Below are 22662 nucleotides of genomic sequence, written 5' to 3' on the forward strand. Positions count from 1 at the left end.
TCATATAAATTTCTACCTTATTTATGAGCTACCTTAGTAATTTAAAATTAAAAAAAGAAAAACAATTAATGTAGGGTTTGTCTATGCACACACATTCAACAAGGCGAAGGTAAGATTGCATACATTCACGCGTTCTCTTGAATATGAGCACCAAGAAAAATCGGGAAGTTAGCGTCAGCACTTTTAAAGTACATTCAAAGACATATATCAGTCATTGGTATCATCTTACAAAATTGACTAATCTAATTTAAAAAGGCGTTGATCAGAATTATTTCAGTTAACCACTACTATTGTCCCTGCTTCAATGAGAAATCGGAACTTTTCCGACATTATAAATGGACATTAAATAGTATGTGCAAACTTCATTTAATAAAATATATCTTAGTCATTAGAATGCTATATAAAGCAAGTTTCATCTTAACCTTTGTCTATGCTCAGGAAATTAATTTATTTCAAAATAATAATATCACGGTGTCACAATAAAACATTTTTAATTACAAAGTTTCGTATAAAATAATTATTATACTATTTCATCGTTGAAAAGATTTGTATATTTATTCAAATTTATATAATACTAAAATTATATAATAAAATTTTTATAAACCTGCTAAATAAATATAAATATGAATGAACAAAATAAAGTTCACTACTTATTCAAAAAAATCGTTGAGTCGTATTTGTTTGCTTCTTCTTGAACTGTCCAAAGACAAAATTTCTTTCATCTGAAAATATTCACAAAAATGCATTAATTATAATATAATAATATTAATTATAAAAACAGAAAAACTACGCTATACTTTGTTTTTGCAAAATTACTTGTGAAGTATCATTGTTAGAATTTCTCTGCTGATCGCTTACAAATGGTGATGATTGTTTCTGAACTTTTGATTTGGTTTGAATGGGTGAGCAAAAGTTTTCCATCATTTTTTCATAATTAAAATCACCTTCTTCTGAATTCAAATCTGAATCTATAAATCAACGTAATTTATGACGTAAAAAAACAATTTTTAAATAAAATCTTGTAGTAAAATAAAAATATTATAACATTATAATTTTTATTATTATTATTAAATATAAGAAACATTAAAAAATTTGAATTAGGATTTAGAGTTATGCATTTAATGGAATGCTTTTCTGCCGATGAAATCTATTTTATATATAAATTAATTAAACCAATAAATCATAAATTCTTAAAGTAATTAAAAATTAAAATAAAATAATTCATATCGAATTAGTAAATTATTTCTAATATTTTTTTATCGGACATACTATTTATATATTTAACTATTATCTTTATAAAATACTAACTTTATGAAAATGTGAAAAATATCCAATACATATATGAAAATTCATAATTTAAAAAAAATATACAAACTGTTAAAGGAACATTATGAATGTATCACTTTAACATTCAAATGAATGTGAGCTGTATGAATAATGTAAATTTAACAATTAATGCGTAGAAAAATGTATTATTGAGATGTGTGTGGGGGAGGAGGTGTTGTACGCGCGTAATCGGGCGCGCGTGCGCGAAATCACTGTTCACTTCAGTTTCATCACAATGCACTTCAGTTTCATTTAAATGAAAGAAAAAAAATATTTTGAAGTATAAGTATGCAACTTTCAATTTACTTCTTTATATTTATTCGTACGAAACTTCATTTATATTAAAATTGTTACTTAAAAAACTTTTCATCTAATATTTTACATAATTTTTTATGAAGCATTGAAAACAAAAATTTACTTAAATACTCGAGAAACTCAAATGTATTAAAAATTATATATAAAGATAACTACATATAACATCTGGAAAATAATATTTTAAGGCAGTTTGAAGATAAGTAGCAAATCGCACCTGCATACAAACGCCTGGCCAATTCAAAGCTGCCGCCGGGTTCAGTGATCTCACTTCCAAGAATAGCTGATATATTATCTATGCTCAGATCGACTGAGTGCAAAGTCGTAGATATTATACTAGTCGTAGGGATATTCATAGGTGTGGAGTTTGTAATCGACTGGTCTCCGAGAGGGAAGTCGCCCACACTGGGCTGTTGAGTTCCTAGCGTCATCGATGTCTGTGACGTTTCCATGGGAATAGCTGCCTTCATCTGAACATGTCCTTGCATTTCTTTCATCTACTAGACCATGATATGTTAATTTTGTTGAACAGTCTAACAGTCTTAAGACTCCCATGACTTTGCCGTTATATGGAAATTATATATCAGTAATTTATGTAATTGCATAAAAATAATTATTGCATCGTATATAAAGTTAACGAGATTAACCATGGGAATAATTTATTCTAAACTTTTGAGTCACCAACGAAACATCTTTACCGAATAAAATTTTTTATAATGATACAATATCACTATAATCACGGAACCACTATAAAATAAATGAAACTATAGTTTAAAGTACAATTATGCATTCTCATGTGCATTTCAATATTGTTTATAAATTGTAACTAATATGCATTAAATCTAAACGTTATCTTATTATATTCAATCTTATATTAAAACTTTATTCTGCTGAAAAATGTAATATTTATTTTAATTTAGAAATTTCTCTTCCCATTTATTAACCAAATGTTTTATTACAAACAGAATTTATTAATTTAGAAATTATTACTTATCGTTGATACAAAAAATTACTGATTTTCAATAAATACTACATTTTTCAAAAGATTCATTTCAGTCATTTAAATATTTTTTTAATATAAAATTATTACAATAAGAACTCAACAACTTCTAAATATATTGAACTCTAAAGAAAAAATTAAAAACACTAATTAAAATAAATAAACCAGTAATAAAAATGTATTTGCTAAGTAATATTTTGCATAAATTAAATTATGACTTCAATTATTTCTTGTATGCTAATAATTAAGCTCTTTTAATTGAAAAACAAAAACATAATAATACAGTAATTGTAGAATATTCTTCACGTAAATAATGTAGCTTTAGAAAATATATAATCATTAAATTCACTTTGATATTATTTGTATTTAATTTAAATATTATTACATTATCATTAAAAGAATATTTTTTCAATATAATAATACAAAATAATTGTTATTTGATAATTATTATATATTTTTATAATTATTATGATTATTAATGAAGAAATTAAAACTAAAACTATATTTAATTCACTTATATATGAAATTAAAGTCAATGTAAATATTTTAATTATAATCAATGTAAAAGAGGAAAATTAAACGCTATATTGAATATTCTTTAATATATTTGAACTATTTTTCAATTAGATTAAATAATGATTTTTAACAGATCAATTGATTTATCTGTATATATTAAACAAAATTTCGTCTACGTTGAAACAACTTAAAAACACTCATAAATATTTGATTTAGTCAATTTTTAATTTTAAACTTTTCTTAAAATGACGATAATGGATATCAAAAGACCTTGTAATTTGATTAACGTATTATTGCAACGAGCATATATTTATCTTCGTACATTCCAAGATCTAATTACTAAAGTAGGCTATTCTTAAAAAGTATATCAATATAAACTTAAATTTTTTTTGTAAATAGTATTAAGATTAACTAACACTAGTTTAATTAGCTATCTTGTGAATCTTTTTACTAACAATATTAATATCGCAGTGAAATATTATTAATTTTAAATAAAATTATACATTTAAGAAATATTGAAGAATATAAATACAACTTGTTTGCCTACCTGAAACTGCATTTGCAGATTTGGATAGTTCACAACTTCACACTTTTTAATCTGCGGTTTATTGGCTAAAGGAAGTAACGTCAAATCTCTAATAAAATCCGATGTTTCCAAATTCGGCTTCGGTAAGAATTGTTGTTGCTGATAGTGTCGATGATGCTGCACCTGTTGTTCTTGATGTTGATTCTTTTGTAAGTACTGCTGTTGTTCTTGACGTTTATTGTACTGCGGATAATGTTGTTGATGCTGTTGCTGTTGTTGTTGATGCTGCTCCTGTTGCTCTTGATGCTGCAGATACTGCTGGCTTTGATATTGTTGATTATTCTGCAAATGTTGTTTTTGATTTTGTTGTTCATAAAGTTGGTTCTGGTATTGCCTTTTGCTAAGTTGTTGTTGTTGATGAAATTTCTGATTCTGTGGCTCTTGCTTCTGTTGTTGATGTTGTTCCATTTTCTCTTCTGGTAAGCATTTTGCGATCTTTGCCGGAGAAGGTATAGGACGATCCGTTAAATTATTAACTTTCGAACTCTCTACGTGCTGTCTTTCATCCATAAGAGAAAAAGAAGTCGATACTTCATCCTTATGTGATTGATATTGATTAACTGAAAAACAAAATTAAATTTCAAAATATAATTATAATTGTAAGTTTTAGTTCAATAATATTTATAACTTATATATATAAATATACTTGTAAAAAATACTGTGAAAATCAATGATTTTATAAAATTAAAAAAAAAAATATATTAATTAATATTTAGATCAGTTACTTTTACTAATTATGTTATAAATTTATATCTACATATCTATAATTATATTTTTCTACAAAAAAGAATTTTTATTTATTATCTATGACAATATTTAATTATTTCATGAAAAGTAAAATATTTATTTTCTTTCAACTTTCATTTGGTAATCTTTTAATAATGTTATTTAAAGGTATAAATTCTTATAATTTTTGGGAAGCTTTACGGTGACTTAAACCTAACAAAAAAATACTAAATGTATTTTTATACTTTTATTAAAATTTACTTATAACTTTTTAAATATTTTTAACCATTTTATGCATTTAAAAACAAATATTTGTTTACCATTTTTTTTAATTATTAAATTATATGTAATACCGATAATAAAATTCTAGATATATAATAATGTTTTATATTATAATGTATTGCATACGGTATATAGTAGTATCTTCCATGTTAATTTTGTAAACTAAATAATAATATGTAACATTGTAAAAGCATTATTTTTTAAATAGTTATTTTAATAAATATATAACTTAAATTTATAAATTAAATTGGCGGAATATTTAATTTATCTATATATAATATTTAATTTAATTTTTACAAACGCATAATATCATAATTTAAACCAAACGAAACCTTATCGAAAAATTACAAAATAAATTGAAATTAAATAAATAATATAATGGAAAAGAAATAAAATTATATATATGTTTAAATCCACTTGTATTTATTGAAAATAATTTATATACAACTTGTCACCTCTTCGATTTGGCGTATTTCTATCATTTGAATGATTAAAATCTTGTTCAATTTCATGATTCGAAGATTTCTTTATCTGGAATCAAATAATTTCAAGTGGAACTATATAATATAAAATATTATTCATCTAAACTAAAATTAATTTTTATAATTATGATTTTGTAATTATTAATATATTATTATTGTTTATTATCAACAATAATTGAATATAAAAAATTATTATAAGCATTGTAAACTATATTATTCGTGAATTAATTATCATAAAATAATTTTAAATTTGAATAATAATTAATTCATATTGAACATTTAAATAATTTGAATGTATATATAGGTATATATATATATATATATATATATATAAATATCTTTTTAATTTACTTACAAGTGCAGTGCCGTGGATTTTTCGATCACATTCATGAACTCGTTTAAAGTTACATATTTTAGATGGTTGATTTAATTGATCTGATTTATGCGATTGAATATGTAACTTTTCAATATTAAATGATATATCATTAGAATCGCTTTTTATCCGACTGTCATACTTTTCTGTATTTTTTAAACCTTTTAATTTATTTGCCGTATTTGATTCTTTTAAAAGTATTTGTTCTTTAGAATTATCTAATTCCATTAAATTATCATCTAAATTACTTTCTTGACTTTTTTCTTTTATAATTATATTAAAAGAATAGATGACAATTAAATTATAATAATATAATAAACAAAATTGATATATAAATACATGTGTAAAAAATGATCATCTAATGAAAATAATTATTTTTATGTCCTGATATTACTTTGTAGATAATACGATAAAATAATAAAATTTATAATCAGAAATTGAATTGACTCAAGTTCAAAATAAAATTATAATATATTATTAATTTTTATATAAAGTAAAATTTAAAAAAAAAACAAATTTTGAAATGAATTCTTAATATTAGTCTTACTTCTACTAACCAATTTTTAACCTTTTTTTAAATATATATCAGAGTAATTTATTATTAAATTTAACAATTAAAATGAATAATAACTTAATTTTTTATTATTGAAGTTCATTATATAAATATATGAAAATAAAAATTAATCAGAATTATAATATATTACAAATAAAATTATTAATAATAACCCGTATCTTTTGGTTGTGTATCATTGCACCTTGATTCATCTGGAGAATTTGCGAATTGCTTTAACTGTTCATCATTTGTCATATATTCTTGTTCTAGCATGTAAGAATTTACAGAAAATGAATCTAAAAGTAAAAACGTACAAATATGAAGTATAAATTAAATTATGAAGTATAAATGATTAAATATTAAAATATACAGATGGTAAAATAATTTAATTTGTATAAGTAATAAACTTCAACGCACTTTTTTATAATAAAATTTGAAAATGTTGAATTTAAAACTTATTGTAATTTTATTTATTAAGTAATTTACTTGATTATTATTTTATAATCATTCTATCCTAATAAGAATCAAAGCAACAACATAATTAAATAAATGTAAAATTAAATAAAATAATTTTAAAATCCCTTTTATATAATGTATAATATGTATAATATATGATGTATAATCCCTTTTTACATATTTAATATAAATACATAAATTAATTTTAAGTTTCGTAAAATGTTTTATTATCAAAATAGCTAATAATGAGTTATATATATATATATTTTATATATATATATATATATATATATATATATATATTAATTCAAAATGAATATTCATTATATTTAATTATATTTTAATTATATTTAATATATATTTATTTAATTAATTATATTATTAAAGTAATTGTAAATGTAAATGATCTTTGGTTTGGAAAGATCTACTATATTAAATATTATTGCTTTTAATATAAAAATATTCTAATCTTTTTATTTCAATAAAAATAAATCTTAATTCAAATTAAATACCTACCCATATTATCATAGTTTGTGTTTCTATGAATAATGAAACGAGACAAATCTACTTGTGGCAGTTGTTGTGGTTTAATTGATGTCTGTTTAACAGTCAAATTTAAATTTTCGATTTCCTTTGGTTGCAATTCTAAATAATTAACCTTTAATAAAAATTTTTTTTATATTTTTTAAAATTTATAGGTGGTCAATACAAATATTTTGTTGGATTTAATAAAAAACACGAACTTCCAATCGTAATTCCCGTTCTTTAATTTTAAGTTTATTCAACTTTTCCATTGATTCACAGCAACGTTTCTCTCTTATTTTATGTTCTATGAATAATTTTGCCAATTCTATTATTTTAACTTGTTCTATTCTTTTATCAATGTTTTCTTTTATTCTAATATTACGATGAATTTCATTTATTTTGAAATAAACTATTTTATTTTGAATCGTCATTTTCAACAATCGGAACTCTGCTTTTTGTTTCTCCTTAGCTAATGGCAATTGTTCATACTCTTTCTATTAAAAAATAAATATAATTTAGTTTACTTTATTAAAATATGTTGCAATAAATTAATATGTTTAGAATGCATATTAATAAAAGACAATTATATATTATAGTTCATAAGAAGTATTTAGTATTAAGACCTGATATTTCGCCCAAACTTTCTGTTGTTCCTGTAGCATAGTTTCATATTTTCCTATTATAGCAAGTTGTTTTATCGATTCACTGTCTTCCATTTTTTTAGCCGATTCAAGTTTTATATTAACAATTTTCTCATATTCATCCAATCTTTCTAACGTTACAATATGAGTAGCCTCCCTTTTTATAGCTTCATCAAGTTTAGTTTTAAGATCTCGCCTAGTTCGTAATTCACTTCTAATTTTTTCTTTTATAATCTTAATTTTATTTTCATAAACTCAAGTAAATAAAATAAAATAATAAATTTAATCTTATCAATTTATATTTATTAATTGAATTTTATTGATTGATTACTTACTAGTAATTTGTTCTATGATCTGTTCATCATGAAGCCCTTCCATTTTGTTATTTGTTTAAACTTAATTTAATAACAAAATCTGTTAAATTCTCAAATATTTAAAAATTAGTCTTTATAAATACTAATAAATTAAATATGTAAATAAATTTTTTGAAATTACTTAATATTACCTGATTAAACTGTATAAAATAACATTAATTAGATTTTGAATTTATAATAATTAAATTGATATAAGTGTTTGTTTGCCAAATTTTTTTCTAACTTTTTAAAATGGAAATATTTTTTAAAAAGAATTAAACCGATTGGTATTAAATTACAAATAAAATTAACATATTAATATTTATAATTAAGATATATTTGTTAAATATTGTACATTTAAAAAAATTTTATTATCGAATAATTTATCGCTTTTCTCACAAAATCCTCTATTTCTCATACCATTCGAACTGTTCGTTACAAAATCGTTAAATATATATAAACAAAGATGAAATTAGGAAGTTTAAAAAATTTTTCATTATATTTTTATGTAATACCTAAAATACTATTGTAAATGATAATAATTTTATTAAATTATTATATAATTATTGTATAATAATTTTACATGCGTGTGAAAATATTTATATACACGCATATTAATGTGCGTACGTTTGAGCGAATCTATATACATATGTATATATATATATATATATATATATATATATATATATATAGATATATGGTGTGTGTTCGCGCGCGCGCGCGCGTGCATGTGTGTGTGTGTGTGTGTATATATACATATGTATCAGCATGCGTACGTGCATCCGTGTTTATTTCAATATTTCAAAATAATTTACATAAAATGATTTATTTTTATATCATAATTAATTTTGTAAATGGAGTGTCGATAAAGCCGAATATTATGTATCTATTATAGATGTCAGCAGTGAATAACGAAGAATAAGATAAGAAACCAATAAAAACGTGTACATTATTCGTGAGTGATCAGTTCAATTCTAGATGCTGTTGCTTTGCTTGCATATTTATTTACGTAGTTTAATAGGATATGTAGTGTACTTGATATTACACAAATACACAACCTTCATAACCACAGTCATCCGAGAGAATTTACTGAATAAAATACTGAAATTGGTATGCTATGAAAGAAATATTCTCACATATTTGAAATGAAACGAAAATAATGTTAAAAATATCTTGATATCCAGAAGCACATATATCTGTTGTATATGTATTACATAAGAATTAGTATAAATTGATGCAGAGAAATGTGTATACAATTTATATTTAAAATTTTTATTTAGCTTGTAAAAAAAAGAGATATCTAACGTTTTCGTTCATTATAGAGAATTTTTAGCCTCTATATTATATAAAACCTTTTCGAAATTTGTTATTTACATAGTTATACAAAGCATCATGGCAGATTACAGACTTGTGTGTGCAAATTAAACGTATATACAGGATGCTTCTACATTTGCGCGGCTATTTTGATAAATAAAAATAAATAATATTTTATTTTATAGGATCATAAAACTATAACTAATAAGGATTGTACAGCATTTTAATAATTAATTTCAATCATTTAAATTGTTTTATTAGTTAATATTGTAATTATATAAACTATAGTGTTATCAGTTGTGACGTGAGCGAGTGTTCAATATATACGCGTCGTACATTGATATGATATACATACATAAAATCCATTCTGAATAAATTTCAATGTTCTCGACAAAGAAGCAGCTCATAAAGAAAACAGGAAAACATGGGGTTGGACGCTTCAATTTTTTACAACAGTTGGTTACAGAATATAATGTAACTAAGTCTCGAGGTAATTAATTTCAAAAGAATTTTATGTTGATAATTCGAGTGATCGATATTTTATTGATTTTTGTTATATTTTTAATTTGTAAATAAATCGTTGAAATCAAAATATTGTTAATTTATATATTTGAATAATTTATTTTTAGACGCAAAAGAACAGGTGATAGCAAACTTAGCAAATTTTGCATATGATCCTATAAACTATGACTACCTTTGGCGATTAAAAGTAATCGATCTCTTTTTTTCTGCATTAGAACACAAAAATAAGAATATCGTTTCATTTGCTATTGGTGGGATCTGCAATATATGCTTAAGTGAGTCCAGCTTTAATAAATTGTAACGTATAAAGAATAAATTTCAAAAATGAATTCTTTCAGATCCATTACATAAACAGTATATTTTACGAAATAATGGAATTGAAATAATTTCATCTCTTTTAACAAGATCTGAAGAGTCTATAATATTATCGTCGATTACAACCTTGATGTATTTAAATACACCTGATACAAAAAATATTATTGCATCACGTACCAACACTGAACGTATGTTGGAATTTTCCAAAAGTACAAATTCTCGAATTAAAAATTTGGCAGATATCTTTTTACAAGATCTTTGTGGAATAAAACAAAATAAACAATCTACTTCAACTATCACTTCAGATACAGAACCAAGCACAAGCAATTGTACAAATACGGATATAAATCAGATTACTATTGAAGATACATCTAATACACAAAGTGAAGATAAGCAAACAAATATAGAAACTAATGAAATTGCCCATGCAAGTACGAGTACTATAACTTTTTAAAATATTTCTATCGTAAAAAATGAGAAAACCAAAAATATTTCATACTATGCTTGCGTCAGCAAAAAAATACTGCACAAAGGTTTCCTCGAGTTCAAATGTAAACAAAAATTTAGAAAATCTTAAAATTGGTAATAGAGTTTCTATTCAAAGAACCGTAACAGAGGATGATGTCCTTAGATTTATAAAATTAAGTAATGATTATAATCCAATACACATAAATTGCGCAAAAAATATTGTTCACGGAGCCTTTTTAAATAGTCTGTTATCTGGAATTATTGGTACAAAATTACCTGGTCCTGGTACAGTTATTATAGAACAAATCTTAAAATATCCAAATCCTTGTTATGTTGGTGATACAGTTGAAATTTCAGTCGAAATTATTTCTGTAAGAAAAATGGTTAAATGCAAATATACCTGTATAGCAAATTCAGAAAGAATTGTTATGGAAGGAGAGGCTAAATTAATAACAAATAGCAATATAACTAAAAAAATTATACTTATGAAATAAATTAATATTATAAGGATTTTTTTCTTGAGTTGCATTATAAAAGTTTATTTAAATTAAATTGTATTGACAAAAGTATACATATAAAAGTAGGTCTTACAGTACATGTTAAGGTAAATATTACATCAGTCATGCAAAATTCTGCACACTCAGCAATCTGATTTTTGTATATATTGATTTCGTCACTAATTATACAAACATTTGTAAAAGGATAAAGCAAGAAAACAGTAACAGTTGAACCAGTTACACTCGATCCGGTAAAGCTATAACATTCTTTGGTCTGGTACAGTAAGTATTTTTATCCCAGTTATATAAAACAAACTTCAAGTTTAAAACTTTTTAAAAATATTATAACTTTATAATCTCTTAAATATCTTTGTAATATTTTTAATTTATAAATCAATTATTTAAAATTTAATATTTCTTTTAATAATTATTTTTAATAATATGTGTTGAATAAATTTTTCTCAATCTATTTTTAGCAAATAAAAATTATTAAAACGATTATTTTATTTTAATTATATTTATTATACAATAATCAAGATAAACATTTTTTTATGTAGTAATAAATAAATATTTAATTTACAGGTAAAGATGTACTCAATATTTTTTCTATGTTTATTTATGCCATTAACTTATGCTCTTGATGACAACTCAATAACAGAAAGCACTTCCCCTACAATGACAACCGAATCTCTAATTAGTTCTTCAGCTTTAATTACAGAAGCTCCTGTAATTGGTTGCACTTGTGGGGTATTTTTAAGTGGTCAGTTTAAAAAAGGAAGTAAAGAACAACCTAAAGGAAATCCAGCTCTTCTTCATGAGCATCCTGATGTATTTCCATGTTCTAATATAGGCAACAAAATGTGTACCAATAAATGTTTAGATGTTGTGAGTATAATTAATTATTATTTTATTTTTTAATATCATTCTAAGTATTCATTAATTATTTTAAATTTATTTACATATAATTATATAACAGAAATTTAAAATTAAAATTAAAAAATTAAAATTAAAAATTTTAAATTAAAAAATGATGATATAATAACTTTAATAAAATTCATGAATAAGCAATAATTGCCTGTGTGTATAATTTTTATGATTTTGTATTGCCTGAATTAAAAAAATGACCTAATTAAAAATATTCAAAGATGAAATATTTAAAAATAAACAGAATAAATTGAATTAATAATTAATTTTATTATAATTAGAACATAAAAAAAATTTTTTATAAGTACAAAATATCTAAAATCATTGAACTATTAACATTATCAGTGCAATCATTTTTAAAATTAATAAAACATTAATTTTATGTATTTTAGATCGTAAAACATTTACCCAACAGCCCAACTATCCTTTGTGGATCAATTGATAGGGATTGTCATAAAGAAAGAGTAAGAATAAACATAATTAATTATTAGTAAATTACTTTTATAAACAACTATTAATTGATAAGAAAGTTTTATAAAAAGATTTTAAATAAATTTTATAATTACTTAATCATTGTATTACAAAATTAGCGATAAATGAAAATTTAAATAATAAATAAGCTTTAGAATTGAAAATACACAATCGCAATGTTCTTTTAAAAAATTTTTATATTGTAAAATATTCAAATAACTTTATAGATTTTTTAATGCTGCAAGTGGATTAATTAAACAACAATAAATTTTTCTATTAAAATATTACAAATTAGTGTTTTTTAACAAATATATATTTGTTAAACGTATTAAAACTAGAATGAGATTATCTTTTTTAAAATACATCTTAGCTTATTTATATTTTTGATTTATAATAAGAGTTCAGCATATAATATATATAAAGTATAAATTAATTGTATTTTATGTCAACTTAAACATGTGAAATACTGCAACGTTTCATACAAAATATATTATTATATATAAAGAATTGTAAAAGCATATTTAAAATTATTAATCATTCACCATTATTTAATCATTTTAAACATATTTTGTTTTTTATTTTTTTTACGCTTTTTGATTGCTTGTATTATTTGTTTAGGCATACTTATTCGTAAAGAATTGCAAAGATGAATGGGTAAATACAAATCTTTCTGCTGGCCGGGAATACTGTTGTAAGGATGGCCTTCCTTACAAATGTCCCATCATAAGCTGAGTCACTCAATTTAGGATATATATTATTTTTTATATTGTTAGTAAATATAAGGCGTGTCTAAAAATTCGTACAAAGCATAAGAATAATAATGAAAATATTAGATCTCAATATTAAATACATTCTCATATTGATTAACCTATTTACGTTATAGAGACAATAATTTATGAATACCCTATAATGTATAGAAATTCATAATTAATAAAAAAAAAAAATAAGATTTTTCTCCTTAGCATTTCATCATTACACTATATTAATACTTCGTTAATTATATTTTTATAGATATAATTGGAAAAAATAATTTTTTGAAGAGCATAAACTCTAATGAAGTATGTCTAGCAATGTACTAAATCATTAAATTAGACTATTAATTGGTTTTCAAAGAAATATGTCAATATTATAAATATTTTGTAAGGTTTTAATAATTTGCAATATATATTATAAAATAGTCTAATGAAATTAAAAAAAAAAAACAATATGAATCATGAAATTTTGTATTTAATTTTTTTTTTAATATAATCTATTTGTAATTTGTACGTCGATTAGTCGTTGATTTATTATACAGTAGTCTTAAGTCATCTAAAATACAAATTATTAATTGCAATAATGTCTCAAATAATTGAAATTGTTTAATATTAGATATTAATTATTTAAGCGTATGATTAATGCATTTAAAATATATATTCAATATTTGAGATGATCAGTGGGCAAGTGACTTTAACATTTATAAACCTTGAATTATAATGAATAACAAGTAAAAACAGATGGTTTTCACAATGAGTGGAACTTTATGGTAATATTATCGCAATGCATCGAGTACCCGCAGACATGTAATGCAATATTGGGGCAGTACATCGCCTAATGAACAGTCGAAATCCAATAAAAATTTTCCACAAAAAAAAACGCTGAACCTGTTGAGCACAGAATGCACGCAGCCCGAGAGCAATCGTCATCTAAATTTAGCAATAAGCGCGAGGGATCGTCGGCCAGCCAAGAATACGAAACTCGTCGGTGTCGGCTACATGGCTCGCGCGCACGCTTCTATTTAAAACGAGGGAAAAAACGGAGAGAGGTGTATTTCGCTTGGAGAAAAAAGAAAAGGGAGGCGCCAGTTGCTGACGATATATTGACGATCGCTTGACCGAGCCCGATTTCACAAAGCGGACTGAGAAACTAATAGAATGTGAATGTGGGTCAAGTTCAGTGGGAGATGACTTTTATCAAGGATAATGATCGGTCCAACAGCGATCAGCGATCAATGTATTTTTAAATCGTGGAACACTTGGCAGCCCTTCTCGTGACTAATCTCCCATTCGTATTTGTAATAATGGTTGTTTTATGAATCTGCTTGGCCAACTTCGTATCCGTTTATGCTACTTCAAAGGTCCAACCTCCACGACGATTCGCGCTCTCGCAAACGCAGACTTCGACGAGACTCTCTGTGCCTTTGTAATTTCTGTGAGCGTCGACCAAAATAACGTTTCGCGTGTCATCGTTTTTTAGTCTGCGAAGAAAAGTGTTTAAGAAATTGTGTCGATGGTAGTGCCTGCTCGCAAAAAATAAATTTTTTTCCCTTAAATTATTTGTCAATTGTTTCTTTAATCTTTTCATTAGTTTTAAAGTTAGATATTGGCCCTGCATAATAATGTACAAAGTGTGTATCGCATAAAAAATGTCAGTGTGTCGGTTATGCACCGATTCGAATGATGCGTAAATTTCTGTAACGCTTGCTAAATTGTATTATTTATTTTTCCATGAAAACTCATTACATGATTATATACGTTTATATCATTGCATAATATTAAAAGAAACATTAATAATATAACACAATGCTGTAATAATTCATAACATTTCATAAAACTTTATAAATAAATAACGAATAATTTGTGAATGATATTGATTTTTGTTGAACATAAAATAAAACTATTTGAAGAAATTTGAACAAAAAGTGATACAGCGAAAAAGGTAAATAATAATTTAGTAAGATTTTAACTGTCCTTTAAACGAAATTCTACAATCACACATGAAAAATTCTTTTAATTCAATATTTCAATATTTTATATTTACATTGTAAATGTATCATTAATTTACCCATTCTTATTTTGTTGGAATTTTATTATTTGTTTTAACACAATAAAGACATATATAGATATTTTTAATAACTGAAAATAGTGGTTTTCAATTTATATTAAAATTTATATTTATGTTTGTAATTCATATTTTATAAAATTATAATATGCGCATTAAAATAAATATAAAATTTGTCAAATAAGTATTTATAATGAATTTAAGTCGTTTTGTATACTTATTACTTTTTAATTAGTATTCTCCTATAAATACTTAACGTTAAGATCTATTACCATTTTTATTTCTTAAATTCTTAAATATAACATACCCAACAAACCATATGTATATTTAAATATAAAATTTCAATAAAGGATCGCAATAAATGTTTGTAATAAATATAAACAAACTGAAAGCTTAATAATATCTAACAATTATATGTAATAATTAATTGTAACTTAAAATGACTTAATAGTAATAAAATTGATTGTTTACTATATTTTTTCAATAGATAAACTGAGTAATATCGTCGAACTTATATTTATCAGATTTAAAATTATATATGTGAATGAAGAAATATGAAATCTTGTATTGTAAAGAAAATCTTTTAACAACATTGTCGATACTTTGAATTATTATTATTCTTAATATTTAAAGTTTAATTAAATGAAGTACTTATATATATGTTATATTAAAATGTTAATACATACTGTATAAATGGCATAATAAATTTATTGTAAATTGTCATTCTATGTCATAAAATATTGATATATAAATGTATAATATAGATTTACAGATAAATGTTTGAAAAAAATCTTAAAAAACATTAGATTTGTATTAATTGGCATCATAAGCAATATAAGAATGATTAAGAAGGTAATATATAGAACGTTTACAATAAGATATATTATTCAGAGTGCAAACAAAGCACATGCCATAACATTTAATTTCCACGAATTATTATTTGGACTTTTATGACATATTTTCATTAATATTTCATTAATATTTCATTAATAAAAATATATTAAATTTTAATATAAGCAAGTAAATTTAATTAATCAAAATAGGCTTAAAATTAACTTACAATTACAAAATAATTTTTTTACTTGAATTAATTATTATTATAAAATAATTAATATTATATATTTAATTTTAATATTATAGAAGTAATGTATCAGTAAACGGAAAAAAATCTTTAGAGTCGGTATTTTTCGAATTTCAGACGTCACTTACTATTTACTATTGTACGTTGATTGGAAAGATAACTGAAATAAATGGGCGAATAATTTCAGGGTAATTAAAGAAGAATAGAATTTCACCACAGGTATATATAAAGTTGAAAGAAGTTTTGGACATATGCTTTAGAGTCACATCAAATGTCTGGCAAAGGCCGACCCTCGATTATACAGGAAAATTAAGATAGGTTCGTTGGCTTATATGCCGTGAGATTCATCACCTCAGAGAGAAAAATGTGCGCGCGACTGCTTGCATGTCCGTTGTGCTCACAACCAGGCTTCCGGACTCTCGATGCTCTTCGTATGGGCCTCGTGAGCGTTGCAACTCGTCCCCTCGCCTGTCCTGTTTGCAACGAGGTTCTACTTGGCATCGACAAGCTTACGATCCATCTTTTTGGGCATACGGTCGCTGAGGACAATGCCGCCGTCGGAGGCGGTAACGAGTCTGCCAAAATCATGGAGGTGACCTCGGCTGGGAACGCCGGCGTCCAAGCCATTGTTTGCAATACTCAAACAATACCCGTGCAGTCATGGAATGTCCTCAAAACGGCTCAGGCGAGTCTCGAAACATCTAGTAAACGACAACTCGAGGAAGCTGCCACAGAGCCTACAGCTACCAATATCTATATACCAATTGATGAAATAGAGGCATTCAGGAACCTCACCACTCTTAAGGACGACGCGGGCAATGTCATACCTGTAACCAGCAGTCAGGTAAATAAGGTATTTTAATTATATGAATATATTTAAGCTAAAGATCGCTTCAAACTTTCGTTACAATCGAATTCATTTTTAAAATTGACTCGTTGAATCTCGTCATATTTGGACTTATAATCCATTATAATTAACTTTATTTGTTAAAATATAAAAGAAAAACAAAGTATAATTTAATTTTAGGGTTTCGCTTCTAATTTTTTTTCTTAAATATTTCCATAAGCTTACTAATAAAAAATACTTATTCGCAATGTATATAGAATGGGATTGCCGATATGAAGACATCCAGCCAGGTTATCTTCCTACAAAACGTTCAAACGCAGCCCAAAATATTTTCAACTAATCTAATCAATCAAATTAATCAGACATGTAATCAGAAGAAAGACGAAATTCATACAACTATACCTATAAAAGAGATCGTTGATCAGGCAGGCAAAAAGCCCTATACACAGGTGAAATAATTCTCAAAGGCATACATAATAAATCTTATGTCTTTAGTTTCTAGACAAATTAATGCAATTGTTATTATTTTACACAGTAATATAATAAAATGACTATTATTATTGTTACAGTAACATATCTTATATATATATATATATATATATCTATAAGATTCGAATATTATTTTTTATTTATTAAATTGTTAACTTGATATTCTGATTATTAAAAAAATACTTTAGAATAAATAAATAGAAATTTTCTCGTCATTTGTGCCTATTGAAAATGCATTGAGAATTTCACCATTCTATAACAAAAATTATGCTTCCTAAGTTATACTCTCATTAGAATGTGAAGCCATGAATTTATTTATTGCTCATAAATATGAATATTACAACTGCGTCGTCGATTACTTTAATTTTTATAAAATTTGAGCAAATTTATTTATCACGAACTTTACTTAAATGAAACCCTATGTATAAGGCTTATTAATTTTCTTTGAATATAAATTGATGAAAAATAAATTCTTGAATATTCTTATGTTTAATACATTTAATCTCAACATAAGGAGATAATATTTTAAAGGATTTTCTTTTTTATCCTGTCTGAAATTTAAAAGAAAAAAGTATATTAGTCTTTTGAAATATGAAGAAGTAAATTCATTCAAATGTATATTCCCTTTCAGAATAACTCAGTATACCCAATACAATCAAGTTTCTCAAAATAAATTCCAATTTTCAATTTTTATCTTCCTTGGAACAAGACATATTTCCATCTGAATAAGTTTCTTCGATTACCTACGATAATTATAGATCAGTATCTTGTGCTTAACCAATTTTTGACATTATCTATAATCTATTAAAATCGATTTAACGTTGAATTCACTTTCGTTGGTACGATCATGCAGTCTTCGTGGGTCAACAACGCAAATACCGAACCATCGCAGGTATCTGACTATCCGCCCTCGCATACGGATAGACTCGCGGATCTCGTGAAAAACGCCCAGATTACAGCTTCGCCGTTGGGCAATTTTCATGAGTCATTCGATTCTTTAAAATCCGAGACACCACCCGAAATTCCAAGTAAACCACTTATCAAATCTACAAGAATACTGTCGGCCAGCGAGAGGACCGAACGCTGCAATATCTGCGGCTTTCACTTCCCGGACAGGAACATACTGGTGCTACACAAGCAGCTTGTTCATATGGCGAAGGAGAAAAATTCAAACGTTGCTTCTGAAGATTTGATGAAAAACTATCCCTGCCACCTCTGCACAAAGGTTTTCAAGATGAGAGGCAGCCTTATGGTGCACATGCGGGTCGCCCATTCAGGTTTCAACTCCTCAGCTACCGTCAAAGGTAATGAATAAAAATACAGTGTATGCATGTGTCCGTGAAGGCATCGTAGTTCAATAAAACATCGTATTTTAAATTAATTCAAATATCATTTCTGATACAGAACCTTCGTATAAAACTGAGCAAGGAAGGGATACATCGAAGGAGACGGATATATCGTCGAGTAATGAGCACGAAAGCGGTTACAATTGTCCCACTTGTGGAAAAAATTTCAAAAAGGTAACTTATAGCTTAGAATAATACTATACAAGCAAGCATCATTATTAATTCCTATTATATCACCCGTTATATACAACTGTTAACTTCAATTTCTTAATGTTTTTAACATTGATAACATTTATAATATTTTTATAACTCGTGTAAACTTAATTCTATTCTTTTGATATTATTATTCTTCTTCAGTTTAAAAGATTCAATTAATTTTAATTAAAATTTCAAATTGTATAAGTAGTATATATAATAATCAAAATGCAGCTAAATGACATACAAAAAAAAACTTCTCTTTGCATAACAGTAGTATGATTTTTGAAAAACATGACGATTATTTACAGGAACAACACGTTACACAGCATTTAAAAATCCATGAAGGTAAGCAATGGGAATGTGACGTATGCGGTAAAATGTTCACCACAAAGTACTTTCTCAAAAAGCATAAAAGACTTCATTCTGGCGAAATGCCCTATAAATGTAATATATGCGATAAGACATTTACATTCCAACAGTCTTATCACAAACACAGACTTTATCATAAGGACGACAAACCACACACGTGTAGTACTTGTAGTCGTTCATTTAAGGAATTATCTACCTTGCACAATCATGAACGAATTCATACGGGAGAGAAGCCGTTCGCCTGTGAGACATGTGGTACTATTATTGCATCGATTCCTGCTTTGCTGTTTGATTATATATTTTTACCGAGGACCATATCCTGTCTATTATTATTTGCAGCTCCTACTAACGTTTTTACTGTGCAATGAATTAAAATTAAATCACTCCATTGTAAATAATATTTTATCTGGTAAGTTTTAGCATACTACTACTACACTTAGTACTTAGTACTACCGCCACTACTACTATGACTACTACCATGAATATTACTACGACTGATATCACTATTACTGATGCCAATATTACTGATACTGCTACTGCCATTAATACACCTACTACTACTGCTGCTACTACCTCTACTACGACTACTGCTACTGCTGCTACTACTACTGCTACCACCACTACTGCTACTACTATTATTATTTGTGTGGTTATGATTTTGGTTCGTGTTGTTATCATTATTTTTCTTGTTATTTGTCTTTCTTATTGTTATTAACAGTATTTTTATATTTTATTTTTCATTAAAATGAATAAGTAATGCTTGAAAATTAATTTGAAAAAATGAATGCATTTAATTTTTTATAGAATCGTATAACTAAATATTTATTTTCTTAGAGACTCTTTGACAAATATGACATTCTTATAAAACTGTATAGTATAGTATAAAATTTTATTATACTTTTTGCTCGGTTGTTTTTAATTATAAAATGATTTTGCTTATTTAATCCATATCTGTCTATTTAGGAAAATGTTTTCGACAACGAGTTTCATACTTGGTACATCGGCGCATTCATACTGGAGTTATGCCTTATAAATGTACAATGTGTGGAAAAAGTTTTAGATATAAGGTAATTACGTATTTAAAATTATAATGTATAATCCATTTATCTTGATTCACTCTATCGAATTTTGTATAAGCACGATGAAATAAAAATATTATCTACCTATAGTGAAACGAATGATTTCATTTTTATTGCAGCTATTCATAATAAAATAATATGCGACCGTGCAAAGTTTCAATTAATGTATAAATTATTATAAAATAATTATAAATGTTTCTAGCATTTTGATTATAAAAATCATAATTCTTGCTATAAGCATTATTGATATTAATTATTTTAAAATCAATAATATTGTATTAATAAAATTTACGATTTAATTTTATAAAAATATAAATGTTTTAATCGTCATTGACGAATAATACTAAACTAATTATCTTTTTGCGTATATTAAATATCTTTTAAGAATAGGAGACGCATTAAAAATTCATTTTAATAACAATAGTAAAAATTTGCATTTCAAATTTCTAACTATTATTGATTATTAGAAACCTAACACTATTGCTATACCTATTATTAAATGATTATTTTGCATAAATTAAAACAAACTGAGATTTAAATGCTGCGTGTTTGTAATGATGGAAAAATATTTTAAACAGGTTAGTCAAAGAACTCACAAATGTCAACAACAATCATATGGTTCGAATAATTTTGTTGATGATCTACTAGACATGTCTGCAACGAGAGAAACACAAGAGTTATCATCTCAAGACGAACAATCCGTAGATACGCCTATAACAAATGAAGAAAATCAATATGTTTTAGTACTAAATGACGATGGTCAACATATTCTAAAAAGAAAATTGGATGTTGATAATACAAATGAACAAAATATTTTAAATATAAATATTAATGAACAAAATAAAGAAAATTCAAACGAAAGTAACGAATTCATTCGGAATCTTTGGAATGACGAAAGATTTAATAAAATGGAATATAAAAATAATTCTAAAGTGGCGGAAATAATTTCCAACAATGATAATAATTCAAATTTATGGGACAAAACATCCAAAAACAAAATTAATCCTCCGATTTTTGACAACAAGATTTCCAAAGAATTTAACATAAAGGAAACGAATGATTTTACGAAAAGACTTTGGAATCAAACATCAACAAATGAAGTTGCATTTGAAAAAAAAACTAGTGAAATTGATTCAAATACTCGGAGTAATTTTTTTTCTATGGTAGTATCTCCTATAGAAAATGAAATGTCGTCTCCCTCAACAGAAATGAAGCATTTAAGGTTATCTTCACCGGTTAATAATCATCAGGAAAACTCTTGTCAGACTACTGATTGTTTTTCATCAATTACTAATCACACTAATGCCATTCGGACGAGTCGCAATAATGCAGAGGAAAATTTTAATCAAAATAATGTTGATATGTCGACTCTTCAAACTATTAATGAAGATTCTCTTAAAGAATTATTAAATAGCATTACTGATAAATAAATGATTAAAGTATTAAAATTATTTTTAAAATATACTAATTCTAATTTTTCGAGATTTCATTTTTAAATCCTTGCATACTATTTTTTACAAGATCCTATAATTTTATCTCTGTATATTTATCGAAATTAATTATTATTGTACAATTATAGTCATTGATATTATCTTTTATCATTATTGTAATATTTTTCATATTACAGTTAAAGAGACCTACAAATGATGATTATATTCAAATAGTAAAATAATAGAAATTAAATATGATTATTAAATATGAAATATGAAATTAAGTTTAATTATTAATTACTAGCAAAGACCTTTTTACAATTTTGGTGTTATAAATCTAAGTAGTAAGTACAGAGTAGATTTC

General features: G+C 25.0%; 5 protein-coding genes across 7 annotated transcripts; 4 read left to right on the plus strand and 1 right to left on the minus strand.

Moving 5' to 3' along the window:
- Positions 1–654: 654 nt before the first annotated feature.
- LOC105366234 (putative uncharacterized protein DDB_G0271606) lies at positions 655–8188 on the minus strand. Its single transcript, XM_011504599.1, has 9 exons — positions 8114–8188; positions 7761–8032; positions 7356–7631; positions 7129–7270; positions 6330–6452; positions 3702–4300; positions 1856–2135; positions 798–968; positions 655–722 (listed from the first exon to the last, which is right to left on the minus strand). The coding sequence occupies exons 1-9, from the start codon at positions 8154–8156 to the stop codon at positions 655–657; spliced, it is 1974 nt and encodes a 657-aa protein (XP_011502901.1). The 5' UTR covers positions 8157–8188.
- Positions 8189–9093: 905 nt separating this feature from the next.
- Positions 9094–10743, plus strand: LOC105366206 (armadillo repeat-containing protein 7-like). 3 transcript variants are annotated; one of them, XM_011504562.1, is made up of 4 exons: positions 9094–9241; positions 9510–9935; positions 10075–10242; positions 10306–10743. In XM_011504562.1, exons 2-4 carry the CDS (start codon positions 9827–9829, stop codon positions 10734–10736), a joined length of 708 nt encoding a protein of 235 aa, XP_011502864.1. In that variant the 5' UTR covers positions 9094–9241; positions 9510–9826; the 3' UTR covers positions 10737–10743. The 3 variants fall into 3 exon arrangements, with proteins under 3 accessions (XP_011502864.1, XP_011502865.1, XP_011502863.1); XM_011504563.1 differs by having other exon boundaries at positions 9734–9935; XM_011504561.1 differs by lacking the exon at positions 9094–9241 and having other exon boundaries at positions 9423–9935.
- Positions 10735–11252, plus strand: LOC105366205 (hydroxyacyl-thioester dehydratase type 2, mitochondrial-like). Its single transcript, XM_011504560.1, has one exon. The coding sequence runs from the start codon at positions 10756–10758 to the stop codon at positions 11242–11244; it is 489 nt and encodes a 162-aa protein (XP_011502862.1). The 5' UTR covers positions 10735–10755; the 3' UTR covers positions 11245–11252.
- A 27-nt stretch (positions 11253–11279) lies between these two features.
- LOC105366207 (Follicle cell protein 3C) lies at positions 11280–13489 on the plus strand. The gene is made up of 4 exons (XM_011504564.1): positions 11280–11529; positions 11830–12132; positions 12564–12635; positions 13261–13489. Exons 2-4 carry the CDS (start codon positions 11836–11838, stop codon positions 13372–13374), a joined length of 483 nt encoding a protein of 160 aa, XP_011502866.1. The 5' UTR covers positions 11280–11529; positions 11830–11835; the 3' UTR covers positions 13375–13489.
- A 3311-nt stretch (positions 13490–16800) lies between these two features.
- Positions 16801–22298, plus strand: LOC105366236 (myoneurin). The gene is made up of 7 exons (XM_011504600.1): positions 16801–17393; positions 17645–17836; positions 18691–19180; positions 19281–19396; positions 19729–20044; positions 20753–20856; positions 21447–22298. Exons 1-7 carry the CDS (start codon positions 16905–16907, stop codon positions 22296–22298), a joined length of 2559 nt encoding a protein of 852 aa, XP_011502902.1. The 5' UTR covers positions 16801–16904.
- Positions 22299–22662: the final 364 nt, after the last annotated feature.

The sequence above is a fragment of the Ceratosolen solmsi genome, unplaced genomic scaffold, assembly GCF_000503995.2.
Source record: "Ceratosolen solmsi marchali unplaced genomic scaffold, CerSol_1.0 scaffold148, whole genome shotgun sequence".
Lineage (NCBI taxonomy): Eukaryota > Metazoa > Arthropoda > Insecta > Hymenoptera > Agaonidae > Ceratosolen > Ceratosolen solmsi.